Source organism: Plecotus auritus (assembly GCF_963455305.1).
Source record: "Plecotus auritus genome assembly, chromosome: 7".
NCBI classification, from domain to species: domain Eukaryota; kingdom Metazoa; phylum Chordata; class Mammalia; order Chiroptera; family Vespertilionidae; genus Plecotus; species Plecotus auritus.
The window spans coordinates 33,782,204-33,806,743 of NC_137774.1; the positions used below are offsets into that span (position 1 = coordinate 33,782,204).

Below are 24,540 nucleotides of genomic sequence, written 5' to 3' on the forward strand. Positions count from 1 at the left end.
CAATGACAAAATCGCCTAACAACACATTTCTCAGAACACATCCCCGATGTTAAATGGCGCATGACTGTGTTTGAATTCTGGTTGTCTCTGTGTCCCGGGGCCTCAGTTTCCCAACCTATGAAATGGAATAGTAACACCTAACTCATGGTGTGGTTTTACCGAGTAAATGCAACATCACACTAACCACTGTGTACTAAATGCTGAACAAATGTTAACTCTTACCAGCAGCATTTTAGCACTGAATGGGGCTACAGGTATAATCAGCACCAACTACTTGTTTGGTGGATGGATGGATGATGAATAAATGGCGAGATTATTTCCAAAATATGAGACAATCTTTGCGGTCTTCCATGGCAATTTAGGGAAAACCCTTAAAAACAACAACACAGCCCTAACCTTTATTGTATACCTACCACATATCTCAACACACCATAACTTGTCTAATTTGAACCTCAGAATAGGAAGATATTACAGCAGAACAAGGAAGTGGCTATTCTAAGGAGTTAAGTCAGTGGCTCAGCATCACAAAGTGAGTAAGAGACAGTCAGGGCCCGTGGTTTCCGAGACACCTGGGAGGAAGCAGAGGGCTTGCTGCGGGCCTGGGCTTCCCACAGTCTCAGACTGGAAACTCCTAGAGGGCAGGGCTTCTCTAGAGGAATGCTGCCCTACCTATGGCCCTGGATAAACAGTTCTCGGAGAACCTGGCTTTGGGGAATAGAAGGAGGAAGGGAAGGTTGAGCTGGGGAGGCGGCTCGGGCACGTGCCCTTTGGAGGCCAGCTCGGCAGCCTCCCAGGCACCCTTCCTTCCCCAGCTCCTCCCAGCGGCCCTTCCCAGCCGGCACGCACAGAAGGGGTTAACTCTGGGCCTCACTCCTTGAAAGAACCTGAAGCTTTTACTCCTTGATCTCACCCTCCTCCCTTTCCTTGCAAAGTCTTCCTGATCTTTATACCTCCTACAAGTCCCTCCTCCTTACTCTCTCCCCCGGACTCCAAAAACACTCTGATTGCCAGGGTGGGTCAATGGTTAACACTCCACGGGCTTTATATAAGCCTGCCCCGGCCAGCTACCTGCTCAGTCAGTTCTTCAGTTCCCTGGATTCCAGAGAGACGGTGGCTCCAGCAGCACTCCAGGGTCCACACCATGGCCACCTGCTGGCAGGGCCTGTGGGCCTATCGCTTCTACCTGTTTGTGTACCTCCTGCCCATTATCCTGCTGCCTCTGCCCATCCTCATCCCCACCAAGGTAAGGACTTGGGGTTCTGGGCACACAGAAGCTCTAAGGGGGCAGGAGAGGGACTGTTTGGGCCAGGGTTGGGAATCCTTAAGACCAGCATAACCTACTGACTCTCCTAGCCTGGAAGTGAGACTGTAATAATCTCCTGGTCCTCCTGAGGAATAAGGGTTAAAAGGTCAAAGGGGGCTTTTGCTTGGCACCCAGTAGTACAGGCCCAAGGTGAATTGCTTAGGTGCATTTGGCATCTACTGCCTTGGGAGCCAGGAAGCCAGTTCAGTAAAAGAGATGCAGGTGGAAGCAGATGGGGTTATCTGCCTACTATGTGCCCACACTGCCCTGGGTAAGCTTAGTGGCTAATGAGCAGGGCTAGCTGCTGGAGGGGATGGAAAGGGAGTAGGATGAAGCTGGCCTCAGGCAGTTTTTGCCATTAAGAACATAAACAGAAAGAGAAGGTACTCACCTGTGATCCTAAGGGCTAAGTCTGCTGAGGAGGAGGGGTGGGACTTTGCCAATGGGCATTATAGACACCCTGGGTGGAGGGGGAGGTGCTACTGCTCCCTGCCTCCCCCCACCCCAGATATTATGCACTTGGGGGGGCGGCTCTTATACGTAAAAGAACACAAAATTATAAACCTAAAATTAGCACAGGGCTTGGGGACAAGGGCCTGGAACTCAAGCGTCACAGTAAATCTTTCCCTCTGGCAGGTCACACAATTAAAAAGTGGCAGAGCTGGGGTGTGATCTAGTTCCAAAGCCTGTGTTATCTTCTCTCTACCCACTGCCTCTTGGAGGCTGGGACAACAGCCCCCGGACTGCCCACGGAGCCACTGGCTTCCTTTTGTCACAGATAGGGAAATTGAGGAAGGCTTTTAAAAATATATTTTTTAATTGATTTCAGAGAGGAAGGGAGAGGGAGAGAGAGAGATAGAAACATCAATGATGAGAGAGAATCATTGATTGGCTGCCTCCTGCGCACCCCCTACCGAGGATCGAGCCTGCAACCTGGGCATGTGCCCTGACCACAAATCGAACTGTGACCCCCTGGTTCATATGTCGACACTCAACCACTGAGCCACTGCAGCTGGGCGAGGCAGGCTTTTTATTCATGCTGTTCCAAAGGGGTGAGAGACTGGGGATAAAAGGGCACAACCCCGGGGCCCCTGACACTTGCTAAGTGACAAGTTGGCTGACCTTTGAGATGACCCTGGTCTCAGGCCAAAGTCAGTGGCATCTCTGTACTGGGAATCCCTCAGATGGGTTTTCAGACAGGCTGGGCCAAGTGTGTGAACCCCGGGAGAGATGACAGACAGGACCTGGGATTCTCACTTTACCCCCAGGAAAGCACAGCCCAGAAAGACTCGGTAACTTGCCCAAGGTCACACAGGAAAGCCTGGGTCAGTGCTAGAAGCCAGGCTTCCGGGTGGGAGTGCAATGAGGCAGGAGCCTCTGTCTGCCTTGTGCTGCACCCAGCCCTGCTGCCTCCCTGTCCTGACTCAAACTGTCCCAGTCCTATCTATGGAGGCCAGCCCCTCAAGGACTTTGCTCATGTAATTACTCTATCTCTCTCCTACCTCAAGTTCCCCTTCTCTGCCTGATCTCTCCCACTAGCATACACACGTGCTGTAATATCTCGCATCTTAAAAAACAAGCAACCCTCCAGCTGGCGTGGCTCAGTGGTTGAGTGTCGACCTATGAATCAGGAGGCCATGGTTCGATTCCCGGTCAGGGCACATGCCCAGGTTATGGACTCGATCCCTAGTGTGGGGCCTGCAGGAGGTAGCCAATCAATCATTGATGTTTCTATGCTCTCTCTCCCTTCCTCTCTGAAATCAACTAAAATATATATCTTGAAAAGAACAACAAAAACAAGCAAACCCTCCTTGGACCCCACATCCCCTCCACATATGCCTCCTTTGTCTTCCCTCTCCCACAGAGAAGGCCTCAGAGACTGTCTGCCCTGCACACGTCTCTCCTCAGACAGCTCCAGTCTCCGAGGCTACCCACCCCGAGAGCTCTTGTCAGGTCCCCACCAGCTTCCATGTCACCAAAGCCCTGTCCATGCTCGCCCTCCTCAACCCCTCAGCAGCATTTGTCACAGCTGGTCACCCCTCTTTGCAATGCTCTCCTCTTTTGGCTTTGGCGACACCTCCTCCTGGTTCTCCTCCTCACTCAGCCACTTTCCTGGCTCCTCCTCCCAATTCACATACCCTCCCCCATGTGAGCCTTTGCTGACTCCTGCTTTAAAAAGCGACTCTATGCTGATGATTCCCCAATCCGTAACCCCAGCCCTAACCTCGAACCTTGTGTTATCCAATTCACACTAGACACTTCCACCTGAATATTCTCTCTTCCGCAGCACACACTTTACACGTCCAAAACAAAACCCTCATGGCCCATCTTTCCCAGCTGGCTCCTCCTGCAGTCTTACTCATCCATGTAGAGTCGAACATCTACCTTGAAGCCATTGCTGATTCCTCTCTTTCTGTCATTTCCACACGCACCAGCAGGTCCTGTTGACTCAAAAATACTTTGAATGTGATCACTTCCCACTGCCTTCTCTGTCGTTTGGGTCACCATTGTTTCTCACCTATTCTTTTCCCTCCCCATACCATTCTTCACTCCACTGCCGGGTCTTTTCAAAACATAAAATCATCACTGCCCTGCTTAAAACCCCTTACAGGCTTCCCATCAAACTTAAATTCCAAACCCTCTATGGCAGCCCCGAGTCCCTGAGCTCCACCCCATGCAGACCTCTTGGTCCCCATGCCCGATGTCCTACCTCCTGTCCACTCTGCTCCAGCCCCACTGGCTTTCTCTCTGCTCCTCAACTTGCTTATCTCCCTGCCTGGAATGTTCTTCTCCCAAATGCCTCCTTCTCATTCCTTAGGTTTCAGCTTAAATCCACTTCCTCAGAAAAGCCTTCTCGGACCACACCCACTCACTCCTTATTACAAAATGCTGTGATTTTATTTATAGGACTTTCACTGTCTGAAATGATGCATTTGTTTATTTTTTATTTATTCTCTGACTTCCTCTACTAGAATGCAGGCTTCATGAGGACAGGGACTTTGTCTTTTTCCATTCAGAATCCCCAGTGCCTGGCACATAGTAGGTGCTCAACAAATAACTGTCAAATGAATGAATGAATGAATGTGGACAAAGAGGGCCCTGTCCTGAATTCCTGCTGCATCCCTGCCCTCTGTGGTGAGGCCCGAGCTTACCTCCATGCCCCTGGCCTCTGACCTGGGAAGAAGGAGTTCCAGACTAGGCTCAGACTTGTGTCCATATAACAATAGTTGGTATCTATGGAGGGCTCTTTTTGTATGCTAGTCATTGTGCCAAGCACTTCAAAGCACTAATCCATTTATTTCTCCAAATAACTTCTGAGTTACTGTGAAGTTACTACTATTGGGTCCATTTTACAGACATGCAAATTTAGACCCAGAGTAGTAAAGTGATTTGCCTAAAGTCCCAGCTAGAAAAAGGCACAGAGTGGACTGGAACCTGATCTTGGGGTCTCTGAGACTGTCCAGGGGTGCAGGGTGATGGCCCTGCTGTGAGTCATGTTCTGAGCCATCTACCCTCATGCCCATCCAGCTGTCAGCCAAACTGTCCTCTGTTGATCATTCTGGATGTCTGTTGAGCTCCTGCTCTGTGCTGCAGGTTACCAGAAAGGAATACAGACCTGCTGCCCTCGAGTTGCTCTCAGTGTAGAGGAGCATGTGTTTACACAGAGGTATAGCAGATGGCTGCAGGAGCTCAGAGGAGAGAGAAAATCCTTCCAGCTGGGATAAGGGAGGATCGAGGCAGGTGACATTTGAGTTGGGCCTTGAAGGCTGAGTGAGATTCCAACAGTCAGGGGCATCTGTAGAGGGAAGGCCAGGTGAAGGGACTGCAGGAACACAAGTATAGGGGCTGGAACTAGTAGGTGTGTTAGAGGAATCGCTACAGAATCCTTGAAATGCTCGCCATCTGGTGGTCCCAGCAGATGGGGGACCATGGGGCCTGAGGCCTTCTCACTACTCTCCTGAACCTACAAGCAGAGTGAAGAAGCATCATCAGTCTGCCAGAAATCATACATCCATTCATTCATTCATCCATCCATCCATCCATCCATCCATCCATTCATTTACTTCCTAAGGAACACATACTGTGTGATAGGCACTGTTTAGGTTTGGTGGTGGGGAGGGGGCGTGGAGAGACACACAAAAAGCATATATTGTCCGTGCTGTGAAAACCATGCAGCAGGCAGTGACTGTGGCTTCGGGAGGGACTGCTATAGATGGGATGGTCAAGGAAGGCCTCCTGGGTGGTGATATTTACACTAGGACCAGAATGGCAGGGAACAGCCAACCAAGCACTGCTCTGGGCAAAAAGCTGTCCAGGCAGAACACACGTGCCAAGGCCTGAGGCCAGGGCTGAGCTTGGAAGGTGGAGGGATAACAGGGCCACTGTGGCATGGGGGCCTCCGTGAGGAGAAGATGGCTTAAGTTCAGGTTAGAGAGGTGGGAAGAGGTCAGCCTATGGCAGCCTTCCAAGGCTAGGGGAAGCAGTGGGGGTTTTACACATGAGGGGCAAATATTTGCTCAGGGATCAATCAGCTGGTAAAATTCAAATAAAAAATACAAATGCCTCCCAGGACCCAAGGGGACCTAAAAACAGTCTCCCAGTGGCGCAGTGTCTGCCAGGACAGAGCTCAGCTAAAATCTATATTATGTTTACGGTGAGAACAATAGGTAGAATTTCTTAATCTGAATCACCTGTACTCCTAAGACCAGTATGTGTGCCCACCCACACACACTTAGAAACCTGTGTAACTAAAATGCCCTATTGCAAGCTATTCCTGAACCCCAGAGACAGACTCAGGACTCAGGTAATTCACTGTGGGCATGAAGACTGTACGAGGAATTTGGACCTCACTTCTGAGACCCGCCTTCATCTTTAGAAACTTCCTGGCTCTTGGTTGAGAAGGCAGAGTCCAGGGAACAAGACAGGGATTTGGGAGCAAGGCAGCTGTGGGTCAAAATCCACTCTGCAGCATGTACAGCCGTGTGACCTTATCCAAGCCTCTCACCCCTAAGGGGCTAGTGTCAGGATGAAATGTGATAACCTGAATGTATAGAGTATCTGGCACTTGGATGACTCCCTGTGCCCTTGGCCTCTTGTCTGAATGTCTCTAGCCCCTGGAAAATACAATTAGTCTCGGGCCCTGTGGAGATGCCTGGCTTCTTTTCCATAGATGACTTCTTTTGTTTAAACGAGCCACTGTGGTCCTCAGTGATTCCTATGAAACGGAAGGCGAGGTGTCTCTGGTCACTCCCACCAGAACAGTGAGGTGTGGCCCCTAAATGTGACCCCAAGCAGCACTGGGACTATGCGTAGACAAATCTTCTGGCTTCTGGGGTACATGGGAGTAGAATTAGAAGAAGAAGCCAGCTTCCAGGGCCAGGGGAATCTCTGGAATAGAGAGAAAAAGTTCCCCAACTTGAACTTTGTCCCCAGATTACCAAATGGTGTCCCAGCTTTTTGGCACCTGCTAAGTGAAGGTCAGGAAGAAGCTTCAACTGTACCGTTTCCTGGATGTAACCCAGCAGTGAGGTGCAGGGCTGTGTGAGGCTCACATGCACGGAGGAGTGTGGGAATGCCTCACTCATCATCACTCCTCCTGTTGTTTGGCTCTTCAGTGGACACAGGCAGGCCTGGCACCAGCTCAGACTGTGAGCTCAGGACTCTCCCCACTTCTGTTTTCTCTGACACTCAGAAACCCATTGTTTCCCTTCAGCCTCTTAGAGCAGAAGGTGATGCAACAAATTCATAACCATTAAGGTGCAGGGATAAACAAGACAACCCAAATGAGATCAGGCAAAGAATAGGAAGGGAGTCAGCCACCATCACTTGCTTTTGGCAGAGTCTCAAAGGCAGGCAGGGGCTGGGGACACTTTAGGATGGAAAAGGGGAAGGCCTCAGGTGTTCCCTGATTAGAGGCGTTGGCAGGGGGAAGCAGGGAGGGGTGCTAACTAGAAGCAGGGCATCCTATGTCATTGGTTAGGGGAGCACATTTGGCTTTCACTGGTTGGTCCTGAGTTGGAAGTGGGGGTAGAGAGTGGAGGGCAAAAATGAGGGAAGCTGGTGGTCATTGAGTGAGTCCTGACTGGGGCCAACTGTTACAGAGGCTGTGGTTCGGCTGCCTGGGCTGGTTCCTGCAGAGGTTGCATTTTTATATGTGGACTGGCCATTGTTCCCTTTGTATATCAGTCTTTCAAAGGTTTTAGTCATTTGGCATGGGCCTATTATTCCTAGAAAGGGTATCACACACCCCTAGCCCACTCTGTACCTCCTCTCCCAAGTCTCTTCAGCCTAGCTTCTCTCCTTGTGGTCACTGTCATTCGGACACCCAAGACAGGCCCCCGCGGGTATTCCTCCTCCCGTTCCTCCTACCCAACTCATCAGCCACCACCCAAACCTTTGTCTTCCAACTCCTAACATCTCTAGAGTCCATCCTCTTTCTCCATCTCCATTGCCATGACCTGCTCTGAGGCCCTGTCATCTCCCCCCGGGACCCCTAGCACTCCCTCCTGTGGCCTCCCTGCCTCCCAGCTTGTGTCTTCTGATCCATCTGCCATGCTATAGCAGGTGTGAACTCCTTATTTTCATCTTTCCATGATTGATTTAGGTGATACATGCGCCTTGTACTAAATTCAAAGCACACAAAAAAGGGAAGTGGAGAGGCCCCCTCCCACCCTCTGCCCCAGTGCCCTTTCTGCGGGCAGTCCTGGCGACCAGCATGGTGTCTGTGCTCCAGAGCAGGGACTCCACACCCATGGGGATCTGTGGGGACAACTCAGGATATCTGTGGACTTGGATGGCAAAAATTACATTTTATTGTCAATACCTCAAAAGAAAATGTAGCATTTCCTTCAGTTATGAATGTAGACAACAAATCACAATAGTATAATGACAGTTTTGACTTTGCCACCAGTAAAGAAGAAATCACAAATATTTTTACATCACATTAGAGATGTTGCCAGTACCTCGAAATATTGTTTATGTTCATCATGACTTTGCAATTACAGTAGCTGTTAGCCAGTGATGGTCTTATTAACTAAGAAAAAGTCACATATATCACTATCTTACCCATTTTTTTAATATTTTAATCACTGTATTTCAATGTAGTTGGTTTTCTTTATAATCCTATGTATTTTTTTTTAATTTGTTTTTTAGAGATAGAAAGGGAGAGAGACACACACATTGATCGGTTGTCTCCCGTAGGTGCCCCAACCAGGATCGAACCTACAACTTTTTGGTGCATGGGACAACACTCAAACCAACTTAGCCACACTGGCCAGGGCACTATGCATTTTATTAAATGCATTTAAAAACATTATTCTAAGAGTTTAAAAACATTATTCTAAGAAGTGTATATATATATATTTGTATACATATTTTTTAAATCACATATGATAGCATCAGTTTAATCTTTTAATAGAAACACTAACCCAACCATATCACTCTCTCTGCTTAAAACCCTTCAAGAGCCTCCCTTTTCCACCCCTATCTTCTTGATAAAGTCCTTGATCCCTCCCAGGGCAGGCAAGGATCTTTCCAAGCATTGTGCCCTTCGGAGAATTCATCTTGATCTTTTATGCCTCATTCTGTTCCCTCTGTGCTAACTTCCTCACCCCAACACCTTTTCCCCACTCACTAAACTCCTATTCATCCCTCAGTACCCCCTCAGTGTCTCCTCTCTGGAAGCCTTCCTCCGCCTAGAAGGAGGGAGGCTCAGGGAAGGGGCCCCTTCTCCTACGATCCTACTCTCTGGTCTCTCCTTTGCAATGATGCTTGGCAGGCTGCCACCCAATGCCTCGCCTCACTCTCTAGACCCAGAAGTGCTTGCTGCCAGCAACATCCCTACTTGCCCGGGGCAGTGGGAGTGGCCCGCTCTGTGCTAGCCCATCCCCACCCCCGGGTTAACCTTCAATCACCAGGAGAAATAAGTTGTGACACTTCTGAGACTGTGGGCATATTTGCTTCTGCCCAACAGCCACAGGCCGCTCTGCACCCATAACGGGTAAAGGCCGTAATGCCCGCATATCCCACACCTTGCCCACACCTAGGGTCCAGAGTCTGCCCTGGATTCCCTGGCACCTTCATCTTCATGTGTACCTCTTGCATTCACCCTGATTTCCCAGAAGCCCAAGAACACTTTTCTGTCCCAATGCCAACCCTGCCACCTGCTCACTGCCATCCACAGTCCTTTACAGCTTATTGCTACATATTCACATCCCTCATCCTTCTAATAACCTAGCAAAGTGGGTGTTTCTCTGATTTGTTGATAAGGAAACCTCATAAAAGAGATACATGTGTGTACAGCTGGGAATGCTCAGTGTTGCTTATCAAAAAAAAGAAAAAGGCTGAGAGGAGGTAAGTAACCTGCCCAAGGACACACAGCAGTAAAGCTGGTTTTGGGTATGCAGGTTTTCTGAACTCTGACCTGTGTTTCCCTTCACAAAAGAAGCAAGCTGCCAGCCCGCTGAGTAAACATTTCTTGATAGTAATCAAGAAATTCGTGAAACTAAATGTTCAGCGGGAAACTCTGAAGGGATATGAGCTGCTTTGAGGTTAGGGTGTGTATATTGGGTGGGAGGGTTTATTTCTTCTGTCCACTGTTGGCTTTGCAGGGCAGCCCGCCTAGCCATGGCCTTATGGGCCAGCTCACACTCAGACTCCCTGAGGGCCAGGGCTGGGCCTGACCCATGTCTGTACCTCTAGCGTCCAACACTCATTCATTCAGAGTGTCAGCTCCCGCTGGATGCCAGACACCCTCCTGGGGTAGCAGAAACAGACTTGGACCCTGCTCCCTGGAGAGTATGGTCTGAGGACAAAGACTGATGGTAATCAAGAAATTCATGAAACTAAATGTTGCATTACAGATGTTGATGAGTGCTATGCAGAGGAGGTACAGGGGCTTAGGGTGCAAAAATATGTTGACTATACCCCAGCCTGGAAGCCATAGAGGCTTCCCTCAAAAGAAATATTTGAGATTTCAAAACTGAGTAGACATCAGCTGGGCAAAGTGGGCGGGAAGAGAAGAAATTATGTGCCAAGGCCCTGTGGCTACAGGGACAATGAAGCATTTGAGGAACTGAAAGAGGGCCACTGTGGCTGCAGCAAAAAAGAAAAAGGAGGAGAGGTACAGACTAGCCCTGAACTTCTCCTAAGAGCAGCAGGAAACCCTGAAGGGATATGAGCTGCTTTGAGGTGAGTGTGTGCATGTTGGGTGGGAGGTTGACGGTGGATTAAACAGATTTGCGCCTCAAGATCACTCTGACCGCAGCAGGAAGAGATTTCAAGGGTGAGGGGGAAACTAGGAAGTGAACAAGGAGGCTACTGCTGGGATCCCGGTGAGAAATGCTGAGGCTTGGACCAGGCTGCTGGCCCAGAGCTGGAGAGAAGTAAATGGGAGCACTGAGGCATAGATCCAGCAGGATTGGAGACCTGGAGGGGGATGGTGTTTATTGAATGAGTATCTGATGAACAGGTTTGATTCCCAAGTTCTCATTTCTAAAGGTGTGGATATTGACCTTGACATAGGACACACGTGGGACCAAGGGAAAAGGATCCCCAGGGAGCTCTCCTCAGTGGGTACCCAGGGGCTGGCAACTGACTCAGAACACAAACAGCTCCCTGACCTCAAACCCAAGTACTCCAAGGTCCAACCAATAAGCAAGAAAATGTGTGTAAAGCACCCCCCTGGCTCTGCAGGTCACTGTAACCTCCACTCCAGCTCAGCCCTGCCTCACCTCTGCATTGCTGGGACTAGCAGAGACCCCTGCTCCCTCTCACACAGGGGTGGGCCTAGAAGTTTAGAAAATTCCCACCTTGACCGGTGTGGCTCAGTGGATATAGTGTCGGCCTGCGGACTGAAGGGTCCCGGGTTTGATTCCGGTCAAGGGCATGTACCTTGGTTGCGGGCACATCCCCAGTAGGGAGCATGCAGGAGGCAGCTGATCGATGTTTCTAACTCTCTATCCCTCTCTCTTCCTCTCTGAAATCAATAAAAATATATTTTAAAAAAAAAAAAGAAGAAGTTTAGAAAATTCCCAAGGTAATTCAGGGAGGCCACAGGGGTTAGTAGGAGGTAATTATTTTCTTTCTCTCTCCTTAGGGATTTCAACCCATTTCTGAGCCATGACTGCCTTTGGTTGTCTGGTGACAACTGTGGGCCCTTCTCAGGAGATTGCTCTGAAATGCACAAAATAAAATGTGCAGATTACAAAGGAAAGCAATGCTTTTGAAATCCAGTTATCACGATATGAAAATAATTCATTGCAATTCAGAAATTTAGGTTCTTCTTCATGAATGCATGGAATAAGATCTAGTGTTGGTGTCATAACTATCATAATTTCAAAGTAGTGATGGATGTCAAACGCTACGTTGAGATAACTGTGGCAGCTGATTTGTGTGGGTATCTAGTAGCTAACAGCCAGTCAAACATCTGGGACAAAATCACCAATGGCGCCATTCACAGTTGTATGGTTTTGTTGCCTACATTCACAACCTTAGTTAGATGTTAGCAGAAAAGTGAAATTGTTTTCAGATCAGACTTTACAGGTTTTTGGAATTCCACATCCCAGTGAAGAACCCCATGAATCAGGAAGGGCAGGTCAGCAAGTCCTGAGGCTACAGCTGGACAGACTCCCCAGGAAGGTGGGAGGGGAACCCGGAGCCACAGCCCCCTGGCCAAGGAAGGCTCCTGGATGGAACTGTGAAACCAGTTTTGGGTTTTGGTCCAGAGACAGATAGACAGACATGGAGAGGGACACAGAGACATTGTAATGGGGAAAGGGGGGCACAGATTGAACACCCTGGAGTTCACAGGGGCTGGTTTGACTATTAACAGCTCCCTTTGGAGTGCGGAAATGGGTTCTCAGAAGTGAAGGAACTTGCCCAGAGCCAGGCAACAGGAAATGGCAGGCCCCAATGTACATAAAGCCCAATGCACCCCAGTGGCCACACCAAGCCTGAAGCTGGGAACACCCCTCAAATGCAAGGAATCAGGGTAGAAGGTAAAAGCTGGGGCTCAAGAACCAGATGGCCTACCTTCTCCACTTACTTGTGTGACTTCGAGACATTTGCTTAATGTATTTGTGCATTTGTTTGTTATCTGTGAAATGGGAACAATAGTCATTACCTCACAGAGCAACTAAATACAATTAAAAACATCGAAGCACCCTAGCTGGTTTGGCTCAGTGGATAGAGCTTCGGCTTGTGGACTGAAGGGACCCCGGTGGGTTTGATTCCGGTCAAGGGCATGTACCTTGGTTGCAGGCATATCCCTGGCCCTAGTCAGACAAGTGCGGGAGGCAGCCAATTGATGTGCCTCTCTCACATCGATGTTTCTGTCTCTTCCTCTCCAAAATATTAGTTTTTCTTTCCCTCTAAAAAATCAAAGGATTAACAACAACAAAACATTTGAAGCACAGCACAGTGCTTGGCGCAAAGTAGTCCACAGTGTTCTTCTTCTGTCGTGATTAGCGGAGCTTTCTTCTGATTCAGCAGTGATGGTCCGCCCCAGCCCCCCTCCTTGGGGTCACCAGGGACCAGAGGGGCTGGCCTGCCCTTAGCCCCAGGGTAGGGTGAGTAGCTGGCCAGGACAATCTTTGCAGGTGAAAAAATGGTTGAGGAAACTGCAGCTTCAGCAGAATCAGCCTCCTGCTGGGGGAGGAGTGGGTCTCTGGTCAAGGGTCAAGGTGGCCCCACCCCTGGAGCCCAGGAGTCCTTGTGTGGGTTAAGGAGAGATGGTGGAGGTTAATTGGAAAGAAAGTGAGCCTGGCATCAGACAGATGTGGCTCTCCAGCAGGGCTGAGTGCACTACCACCTCCGGGAGCGCCAATTACGTGGACAATGGGAGAACTCTTGGAGTTCTGCAGTCCAGACACCTGGCCTGGGTCCCATGCTGCCTCTGCCACTCCCTCGTTCTGCAGCCCTAAGCAAGCCACTTACCCTCTCAAGCTCATCTCTAACGGGGACCACCACACCCACCCTAACGGCTGTCTGAGTTTATGCAACAACATAAAAACAACCAGCTCCTAAAAACTGCTCCATAAATAGCAGCTTCTTCTTCCCCCCGGGGACCACCCCAAACCCAAGCTTCAGGGTACTGAGGACATGAGGTACAAAGGGGTGAGCGCAGCCTGTAGCAGGTGGAGAAAACAAGAAGGGCAGGGCAATTGAGGCAGGTAAGAGAGGAGGGCCTCCTAGCCCCAGCATACAGCCCTTTCCTTTGGCAAACAAAGAATTGGCAGGTGCCCCTGAGGAGGCTGGGATGTGAGCACTCTGCACCCCGCTTCCGCAGACTTCCTTCTGGCTAATGATTCCCCCGCCTTCCCTGCCAGCCCTGCAAAGAGGCTCTGTCAATGAGTGTGTGTAGGGGGGTGGGGGGCATGGCTCTGACATTAGGGGTTGACTGACTTCCATTCCTGCTCCAGGCCTGAGGCCAGGCCTCTCTAGACTTGGAGGCCTCGTCATGAAAAGGAGAGCCTCTGGGACCCAAAGACTCACAGGACTATGACTCAGGGTTTACCCCACAATTCCCTGCACAAAGCAGGGATGGGGGGGGGGGGGCGCCTCTCACATGTTCTATAAAATGTGAATGGCGCCTCCTAGAGTTGTGCAGTGCAGTGATCATGCCAGGATTGCTAGGAAGGAGACACTCAGCCATTCCCCAAACTCTCCAATGATTTGTTTATTAAGAATAGATTTGCTCGCTCTAGCCCGGGGTGGGCAAACTTTTTGACTCGAGGGCCACAGTGGGTTCTTAAACTGGACCGGAGGGCCGGAACAAAAGCATGGATGGAGTGTTTGTGTGAACTAATATAAATTCAAAGTAAACATCATTACATGAAAGGGTACCGTCTTTTTTAATTTTTATTATTTCAATAGTTTTATTCATTTCAAACATTTTAACAAGAAGAATGTAAACCAGGGGTGGGCAAACTTTTTGACTCGAGGGCCACAATGGGTTCTTAAACTGGACCGGAGGGCCGAAACAAAAGCATGGATGGAGTGTTTGTGTGAACTAATATAAATTCAAAGTAAAGGAGCGGAGGGGAGAGCAAGAGAACCCTCTGCTCTTTCGGCTCCGCGGGCCTGATAGAACAGCCGAACGGGCCGGATCTGGCCCGCGGGCCGTAGTTTGCCCACGGCTGCTCTAGCCAGTTTGGCTCAGTGGATAGAGCATTGCTCTGCAGACCAAAGGGTCCTGGGTTCGATTCCAGTCAAGTGCACATACCTCGATTGCAGGATCCTCCTTGGCCCGGGGCCCAGGTGCAGGAGGCAACCAGTTGATGTGTTTCTCTCACATCAGTGTTTCTGTCTTTCCCTCTCTCTTTCACTCTCCCTAAAAATATCCTCAGGTGAGGAGTAACAAAAGAAACAAACAAACAGAACAAGAATAGATTTGCTCTGAAGCCTGCTGGGTCTTGAGCTCCAAGGATCCGGATGCCACAAAACTGACTCTGTCCTCACGGAGCTTACCTCCTAACAGAGAGAACAAATGCTAATTAAATCATCATACAAATAAATACTTGATCAGAGCCTGGGTACCAGGCAGAATCCACACTGTCCAGGCCCCAGGCTGGCAGCCCCCATCTCATCTAGGGATCCTCACCTGGGCCCTCCACAGTCCCCTGGGCTGGGTGGGGCCTCTCCAGCCCCTCCCCAAGGTCAAAGTGATGAGTGCCTTGCTTTGGTTTTTATTTCCATTTTGAAATGGGACTTTGGGCTCAAAAATCAGTGACTGTGGGTTTCACGGGCTCTGTCTACACCCTTACAAATAGCCTGTCTTCTCCGGGGGGGAGGAGGTGACAACTTTGGGACCCAGGCCTGCCCCCTTCAAAAACTCTGCCACTCTCCTCACACCCACAGCAAGCCTACTGTGCCTACACCATCATCATCATGGCGCTCTTCTGGTGTGTCGAGGCCCTGCCCCTGGCTGTCACTGCCCTCTTCCCTCTCATCCTATTCCCCATGATGGGCATAATGGATGCCTCCGAGGTAAGCCTCCTCCGTTCACGGGAAGAAGGGTTCCCGGGGAGGAAGGGGTCTACTCTAGGATGCTCCTGACCCAGGAGGCCTTACCATAGGCAGGGCCCACAGCAGAGGCAGCCCGTCTCTGCTCTGCAGGTCAGAGAGCACTGAGGGAGGAGTTAGCTAGAAGGCAAGGGGGCAGGACATTCTAGAAGTGCCAAGTGCGGGGCTGGTGTCAAGAGTTAATTCAAAGGGGGAGTGATTAGGCTTAAGTCAGGGAGGTGGAAAGGCCTGGTGACAGAGGGAAAGGGGCCTTGAAGTCCAGCCGAAGAGCTTGATTCCTCTAGTTCAGTGGCCCTTAAACTTGAGTGTCCTTACACTGGAGGGCTGGTGAAAACATAGGGCCCACCCCAGAGTTTCTGATTCAGTAGATCTGGGGCAGGGCCTAAGCATTTCATTTCTAGCAAGTTCTAAGAACCACTGCTCTAGTTTCTAGAAACAACGCTAAATTATCATCTCCCGGTCCATGGCTGCAAATGTGAGCGGACTCAGGCTGGATTATCTACCTCCCAATCACTCCTGAGGGGAGAAAGAATGAGTTTGGCAGGAAGAGAGGAACCTGGTTAATATTAAATAATGCGGAATCCAAAGACCATTTCCATTTGGTTCCAAGAGCCCAGGAACCAACTTCTGTTTGTGGGAATGCCAGTGACTGTACCCTGTAAGCCCAGGGGCACAGTAGGAGACCCCAGGGTCTTCCTGCCTCTCAGCTGTCCTTGCCTACCAGGTCTGCATCGAGTACTTTAACGACACCAACATCCTGTTCATCGGGGGGCTGCTGGTGGCCATTGCTGTCGAGCATTGGAATCTGCACAAGCGCATCGCCCTCCGCGTGCTCCTCATCATCGGGGTGCGGCCTGCTCTGTGAGTTCCCACAAGCCAGGGCAGGAGAACCCAAGGCCAGTGGCATTCTGGGCATCCAATCCCTGCTGGGGCCCTGGAACACAAGTATGTCTGTCTGTTCGTTCCTAGGCTGATGCTGGGCTTCATGATGGTCACTGCCTTCCTGTCCATGTGGATCAGCAACACAGCCACCACGGCCATGATGGTGCCCATCGCACAGGCCGTCCTGGAGCAGCTACACAAGGCACCCACGGGCAAGGACGTCAAGGAGGGAAGTGACAACCCCACGTTCGAACTTCAGGAGACAAGCCCCCAGAAGGAAGTGACCATAGTTGGTGAGAAAGATGAGGCTGGACCTTGCTCCAACCCTTCCACTCGTGGGGAGGCTCTGAGAGACATCCCTTCCCAGGGCTGGTCGTCTTGGGTCTTTTAGGGAAAGAGGGAGGCAAGAAGCGCTGTGGCCAACTTGTCCTGGTTTTCCTGGGATTTTCCTGATTTTAAAACAGAGTCCCATGGGAACCCCCGCAGTCCTGGGAAAACCAAGATGTCAGGTCACCCTGGCAAGCAGAGAGCTGGACTCTGGGTGGGCCATGAGGGGTTCAGGGTCCATTCTTCCTGTGTGGTTTGGATAATCCTGTGCCCTTTTCTATGCCTCATTTTCCCGAGAGAGAGCAAGAGAGAAAGGTTGGGCCAGATGGTGTCTGAGGTCATCCTAACCTGAGACTCCAGGGAGTGCTGAGCCCTTGCAGGCCTAGAGGCAGCCTCTGCTCACAGTAATCGGGGCTGCTCACTGACAAAGCATCCTGCCGGCACCCCAGGGACCACAGCGCTCCAGCCATGATCCCCGGAGCTGACCTGCACCCCCTCTCCAACCTGAGCTCTCCCTTGTTCCCAGATAATGGGCAGGTCCACCCTGTCCCACGTGGTCCTTTGGAGCCAAGGGCACAGAGGACCCAGGAACAGCTCCGCTTTTCCCAGGGCATGAGCCTGTGCGTGTGCTACTCGGCCAGCATCGGGGGCATTGCCACATTGACTGGCACCACACCCAACCTGGTGCTGCAAGGCCAGATCAACTCGTGAGTGACTGACAGATGGGGCATCTGCACTCTCACTGCGGGGGAACGGGACCTGGTGGTCGCCAGGCAATGTAACTCAGCAACTGCATCCTCTCTTCAGGATCTTCCCCGACAATGGCAATGTGGTGAATTTTGCCTCCTGGTTCGGTTTTGCCTTTCCTGCCATGATCATCTTGCTGCTGTTGGCCTGGGTGTGGCTTCAGTTCCTCTTCCTGGGGTTCAAGTAAGTGGCAGAATGGGTGAGAGAGGCCCAAGTCCCTGCCCTTATCCCCTGGGTACCCAGATAGCCATTGTGGAAATGACAAAATCACCATCCCAGTGAGAAGGCCTCTCCCTCCCAAGGCCCCTCCATGCACTTGGCAACCCCCCATCCCCATGTGAAGTAATTACTGGACCAATAGTATTATTATCATTTAGCAGATGAGCAAACTGAGGCTTGAGGAAAGAGGTACACAACTAGATTTGTCAGTGCTGGTCTGATGCCCAGGCCAGGTCCCATTCCACAACACTCCACAGTCCTTTGGTAAGTGCTTAATGAGAACACACTGGGAATTTGTTGTACCCCTACTGGATTCCTGGCCCTGTGCTAGGCACTGAAAATACTAAAAGACAGAAGGCAGTCCCTGTCCTTGGAACTCACCCTCTGATGGGTGATGGTATGGTGGGGCCATGACATAGGGAAGCCAGGTGCTGAGGGAGCACAGCTCAGGTAAGTGGGGGTCCCAGAGGCTCCTGGAGGAGATGGTGCCAGAACTGAATCTTGTAAAACTAGAAATCATCCAGGTAGAGAATGGGGTAAAGGCATCCCAGGCATCTTGTACCAATGCACGGAGGCAAGAAAGAACATGATACGTTTGGGAGAACTCTAGTTCGGTGTGTTTGAAACCTAAAGAACAAAGAGGAATATCAGGAGATGAAGTTAGAGAATAAGTGGGGGTAGGATTTTGGATGATTTTGTGTGCCATATAAAGAGTTAGGACTTTGTCCTTGAGGCCGAGTAGTGAATAGGTTTTATTCTTAATAACAACCCTCCGTTACTTGTAGTCATTAGAGTTCTGAGTTGAAAACAATGTGAGACCTTGCTAGAGCTCAGTAGAAAGAGTCTGTGATTGATTAGTCATGTCTGCTATGAGTACAGGATAAGAGTGGTGATATGAGTGGTACTATGGTATGAGTTATTTGCCCTTCCTGCTCAAAGCCTTGTTGCTGTACTTTGGAAAAATCACGTGGGCATGTGTGAGGAGAATGGATTGAGGTTGGGGGCTGGTACAGGCAAGATGGTAGTCAAAGTGCCAGGCACCATGGGGGATTCAAAGATGTGTGAAACATGGTCCTTGCCCTTGAGGAAGTCATCATCCAAAAGGGAAGTTGGGATTTGCCCAAGTGAAAGTGAAAAGTGAACATGAGATAAGTAAGTGGCCTACAAAAATGGGCTAAAGCCTTTTGTGTCTCTGGGGACAATCAGGGTGGGGCTCAGGCTGGCAGAGGATGCCCAGAACTGGTCGGAGAGGGAGGGGAGGACTTCCTGAAAAGCTGTTGGAGGAGGGGAGCAGTGAGTCAGAGCCAGAAGGAGGCATGGGGTCCAGGCCTCTAGGACCTCCTCACTCTGGGCAAGGGAGGGCATGGCTCAAGAGAAGCCTTGGAGAGACAGGGGGTCAGTGGGGCAAATGGAGCAGGGCCAACCATGGGGGGCCCCAACTCCAACCTTGTCTCTTCCTCATGACCCCCTCCTCAAGGCTTCTGCTCTTCTTCCAGAAACGGGTGGATTCAGGGCCGTAGTGTAACACCTCTGGGATGGCCTCTGCAGCCTCAGCCTTTCCATCACAGGCACTCAGAGGTCCTTGTTCCCCCGGCCTGGTGCAAGGCCCTCATGAGCTGCCCTGCCCCTCCACCTGCAGCTTCCGGAAGAACTTTGGCATGGGCGAGGAGGCACGAGGTCAACAGCAGGCAGCCCTCCGAGTCATCCAAACAGAGCACAGGCAGCTGGGCCCCATGACATTCGCAGAAATGGCCGTCACTTTTCTCTTTGTCCTCCTGGTCCTGCTCTGGTTCACCCGGGAGCCAGGCTTCTTCCTTGGTTGGGGCAACCTGGCTTTTCCCAATGACAAGGGGGTAAGGTGAGCATTCTGGGGGGGAGGGGAATACTTCAGGGGCTCACCTAGCTAAAGGAGGAGGGAAGGGAGCAGGGCCCCAAGAGCAGAACAGAAGGTAACACTGGAGGGTGGGGGAGAGGACACTTGCCAGAAGGGGTTGGCCTGTCGGTGGGAGGGGCTCCTCTCCACCACCTCCTCCACCCTACATCCTTGAGCAGCCCTGAGCCACTAAGCCTGCCCTCCCTGCCCCACCTGTAGCGTGGTGTCTGATGGGACAGTGGCCATCTTCATCAGCATAATAATGTTCATCGTGCCCTCCAAGATCCCAGGGCTGACTCAGAATCCAGGTAAGCACCTGGACTGGGACAGGGAAGGGCCTCCGGACAGCCCCTGCCTTCCAGCATAAAATGTGCCTCTTAGACCATATTTGGCAGGATTAGACAAAGCCCTGAGAGTTTGATGTGACTTATCAAGGACACAGGGACTCAGGGACAAAGTTGGGATATTGTAGAACTGGGGTCCCCCTCCCGCATGCATTAAGCTCTGATAGGAACCCATAGAGGAGGCCCCAAGTGGAAGAGAGGGAAGGCCTGTTGACTCTCGCTGACCCATCCTCTTCTGCCTGGGGAGTAGGAAAACCGGGGAAGCTAAAGGCCCCTCCTGCCCTCCTCAACTGGAAGACAGTGAATGAGAAAATGCCCTGGAATATCGTTTTCCTGCTGGGTGGTGGCTTTGCCCTGGCCAAGGGCAGTGAGGTGAGAAACCCCTGCCCTTTCCCCAGCCTGTTTGAGGGAGACCCTGTGGCAGGGAAAGAGGGGCCATGCTTCAGTCCCTCGGAGGGGAGACTTGATCCCTGCTTAGGCACCCCCTGGTGGCCAAGCCTCGCAGCTGCTGGAGAGAGGTTAGACGAGTGTCATCTGAGAGAGGCAGAAGAAACAAGCCAAAGGGATCTTTCCCCACTTGGGTTCTCAAAGCCAAAGGGGAGGCAGATTTCTCTGGTGGGCAGGGACTGTTCGCGACCACCCTCCCCACCCCTCCACAGACGCACACACTCCACCCCCTCGCCCCTTCCAGACAGAGAATATGTCTTTAGCACCTGAGAGTAGTTGGCTTTGGGTTGACAGGGTTAGCCTACTATAACCACCAGGGAGCGCTGTAATCACATCCAGCCAGGCTCTGGAGACAAAGGCATCATTCTCAGAGCCTCCATCCAAGAGAGAAATCCCTGAGCCTGCACACCTGGGCCTCAGTGTTCCCACTAAGCTCATTCGCTGCGCAGACAGGAGGCAGCTTCTCTGGGTCATGGATTGGTGCTGGGGACTCCTAAGTCCAAGGTTAGTTCATCCATCAAGCGTTCATCAACTGTGCCAGGCTCTGTGCTGGGTGCTGGGTAGGCAGTATTGGCTCACAACCTAGCATTACAGTGGGCAGGACAAGACCTCGGAGCTCTTCTGACCCTGTGGACAGTCCTCACCTGCCTGTTAGCCTCTTCCCAGCCTCTTCCCTGTCCCCACTCTCCCTCCTCGAACTGCTGTGTGAGCCGCTGGGCTAGAGGTCAAAGGTTGGCCAGAGACCTCCTGAGAGAGGTCGGGAGAAGTCTTTACTCCCACCAAGCCCCAGGTTTCCCAAGAAGGCCCTTGGGCCCCCTTTCTTAGCTTCTCATCTGACCCTTCTCCCCACACCCAACTGTTCTTCAAAAGCAGGAGAGGGGGCCCCTTGGTTCTAGCTGGTTCTTCCGTCCCAAGCTGCTCTTGATTTTGAAGAATCTAGAGAGGTGTGGACAGGAAGGTGACCCTCCCAGAACCTCAGCGGGGGACTCTGGGACCCAAGGCAGCCCAGCCTCTCTTACACACCACCCTCTTCTGCCCACAGGAATCACGCCTGTCTGCGTGGCTGGGGGAAAAGCTGACCCCACTGCAGAGCGTGTCGCCTCCCGCCATTGCCTTTATCCTCTGCCTCCTGGTGGCCACCTTCACTGAGTGCACCAGCAACGTGGCCACCACGACACTCTTCCTGCCCATCCTGGCCTCCATGGTGAGTTGGCCCAGCAGACACGCCTCCTCCAGGCATCCCACCTGTCCACCCCACTCAGGGGCCCCACCTGTGGGTCTCAGTGACCTGTCTGCATCTCCTCTCGTTGCCGGAAGGGAACCTCTGAGCTTCCATGCTTCCCGGGGCTCTCCAGCTACCTTGGGCCCCCAAGGCCCCTGGCCCCTGATTCATCCCATTCCTGGTGACGTCACCCCTTGAGTATCTTGATGGGGCTCACTGGTGGCCTCCCCCAGCTCCCCAGCCCAGCCCCTGCTCTGGTCATTCCTGAGGTGATGGGGTAAAATTGCTCCCCGAAGCGTCCCCAGCCCCTTCCCACAGCCTTTGATGATACCCGGGGCCCTTTTGAGATCTGTTTTATGGGCCCCTCCCCTCACCACACCCCATAGGGCAGGGCCACACAGTCATTCCCTCCAGAGAGGTCAAGGGGCCCTTCCCAGGTCACCCAGTACCTTCTGGCAGAAGTGGTGGGTTCATGCCCAGAGTATGTGTTGCGGGGAGGGGTTGTCCCTCAAAGGGGGGAAGCAGGTGTGTTGGGAACCACACCTTTCCCTCTGGGATAGGGACTGCCATCAATTCTGCCCACTGTCTCCCCCTCCAGGCTAAGGCCATCTGCCTCCACCCTCTCTATGTCATGCTCCCTTGCACTCTGGCCGCCTCCCTGGCCTTCATGCTGCCTGTGGCCACCCCGCCCAATGCCATCGTCTTCTCTTTTGGAGGAATCAAAGTGTCTGATATGGTGAGTGGCAGGGGCCCCGAATGTCTCAGCACCCCTTTCTGCTCCGTCTTCCCATCTTGGTGGACTACAAAGTATCAAGAAGCCCCTGAGATTCTCAGCTGAGAATGGACCTTGTCTGGGGTGGGGGACGCAGGGAGGTTGGGATATGACCCCCAGTTCGAGCATCTTTAGGCCCTGCCAGGCCCAAGCCATGTGAGAGGAAGAAAAAGGGGTGAGGAATTTAGGGAAGGTTCTAAAGTGCCAAGCAGCCACTCTCAGGGAGATGGACTCAGAGGGAACGAGGCCCAGGATCAGGGAAGCTCATGAAGAGCTTCCCTTCCCCCCTTAGCCCTGGGAGTAAAGCCAGAGGCAAGGGCACTGCCTTTTGCTGCAGGTTAGATACAAGGGAGGACTTCCCAAGGGAGGACTTTCCAAGGGAGGACTTCCCAAGGGCGAGTTTTGCTGGTGACAGCTTCTGGGCACCTGTGGACACTGAAGGGGTGGGTGCTGGCCCAGCTCAGCAGCTGCTCACTCACACTGATTCTCTGCAAACCAGGTCCGGGCGGGATTCCTGCTCAACATCATGGGCGTGCTGGTCATCATGCTGGCCATCAACACCTGGAGCACCCCCATCTTCAACCTGAACACCTTCCCTTCCTGGGCCTTCCCCAACGCAACCCACTGCATGGTGAACGCCACCACGCCTAGCCCCTAGACCAGGGTACAATCTGGCCAACACCAGGAAGACCCAAGCCGTTCCTACTCCTCTGAGTCGTGAGGAGACACCCAGGCTCCAAGCCAGACAATGAGAGAATGGCACACGTGTACATTACCTCGTGTGTGTCTGAGGAATGTGTGTGTGCATTCAATCCTGTGTGCCTGAAGAAAATGTGTAGATAGAATGTACGAATCTGTGTCACGTGAGGATGTCTGGGGGGGGGGGGTTGTGTGCGTGCATATGATCTTAGGTGTGTGTGTTTAACAGTGCATGTATGTGAGTTCACAAATAATGTAACGTGCCCTTTCTAGCACCCCAGGTCTTGGTCTCCCCATCTTGATCGTGACCAGACCCCTTTATACTGTATTTATTGAAACTCAAGGTTGGGTGGCCATGGCAACAGCCTCTGGGACCAGCCCACATACCCCAGCCTCTCCCGTTAGGGGGAAGCGCTCGAATACTAGGTAGATTAAAGTCTTTTTCAGTAGAGTCTGGGATGGTTTTTCACGGCGCTTTCCAGGGCTGGTCCACCACATGGTTCAGGCCCTAGGTTGCGGATTATGGTCGGAAGGTACCTGCCTTTGTCCTGTATGGCAGCCCCCCTTGCCACCCTTCCCACCCAAGAGAGAAGGTAATGGCCAGGGACCCCTGCCAAGGCTGATCGGAGTGGGCGCAGCCACCCAGGAAAGCAGCACTGACATCACCCGGCCTGGCTAATTGGGAGCTGCCAGTCGCTGCGTGTCTTTGGGAAAACCGGCCTCCGGTTCCCAGAGCACTCCCTGGGTATTTACATAAAACCCTCTGCCCCTGCCAATTCCTCACCGACCCTTCCTCCAGCCGGAAAAACCAGTCCCACTAGACCAGGGGAGGCAGGCTGACCCGTGCTAAGTGCCCGCAGAGCCGGACCCTCACCTACAATGGCAGCAAGAAGGATGCAGGCGAGACTCACAGCAGCAGGTTCAAAACTGGCACGGCCTTCAGAGTTCAGGACCCGACAACACTCTGGGTCACTCTGCCTCCCCAGCTCCCCTCCATCCCTCCTCTGCCTCCGCCTTCATGAACTCTGAGTTTTGTCTCTCTGGCAAGGTGAGATGAGGATGGCTGGACGTTCATCTTTGTATCAATCCTAAGTCTCTCCTGTGGACAGTGGCATGTGAGCCTTGAGTTCATAGATGGGAGTTTCTAAGAGTCTCACCCAGTTCCCTCCTGCTGCAGTGGGAGGAAAAAAAAGATATCTATCGTCACTCTCATGCCCAATAAAAAAGAGGGCTGATTTGTGAAGAGAGAATCCCAGAAAGGATTTCATCCTGGGTTCCCCCTGGTCTGGGCCTTCATTCAATACTCCTAGAGCTGGGGGTTCAAGGGTGGCAGGCAGGCGCCGATGGGAGGGGGCTGCAGCATGAGGAGAACATGGCTGTCCCCGGGGGACAGGGGATCCTGACAGGACATGCCAGACATCCCGCAGAGTGAGGAGTGTCAGGCAGGTGGCCCCACCCCCACCCCAGCCCCCCAGGCTGGCATTCCTCATTTATGAAGCACATCATAAATCACGGCTCCCACCCAGCCCCGCACTGAGACCCCCACAAGGCCCCAGGCCAAGCCCCTCCACCATTGGGAATGGGCCAGACCCAGGATGGTGCGACTCCGCCAGTGGCTTACCCACAGCACAGGGCTCCCTAAGGAGCAGCCCAGCCCCACTGTGAGGAGAACCCTCTGCCACC

The 24,540-nt window shown here is 52.1% G+C and overlaps 1 protein-coding gene across 1 annotated transcript; it reads left to right on the forward strand.

Moving 5' to 3' along the window:
• Positions 1-1,141: 1,141 nt before the first annotated feature.
• On the forward strand, positions 1,142-23,307 carry SLC13A2 (solute carrier family 13 member 2; the record flags this gene model as incomplete). The annotated part of the gene is made up of 12 exons (XM_080681128.1): positions 1,142-1,243; positions 15,161-15,289; positions 16,050-16,186; positions 16,295-16,500; positions 17,061-17,241; positions 17,342-17,464; positions 19,140-19,358; positions 19,593-19,681; positions 19,968-20,089; positions 21,207-21,368; positions 21,985-22,122; positions 22,658-23,307. The coding sequence occupies 12 exons, from the start codon at positions 1,142-1,144 to the stop codon at positions 22,814-22,816; spliced, it is 1,767 nt and encodes a 588-aa protein (XP_080537254.1). The 3' UTR covers positions 22,817-23,307.
• Positions 23,308-24,540: the final 1,233 nt, after the last annotated feature.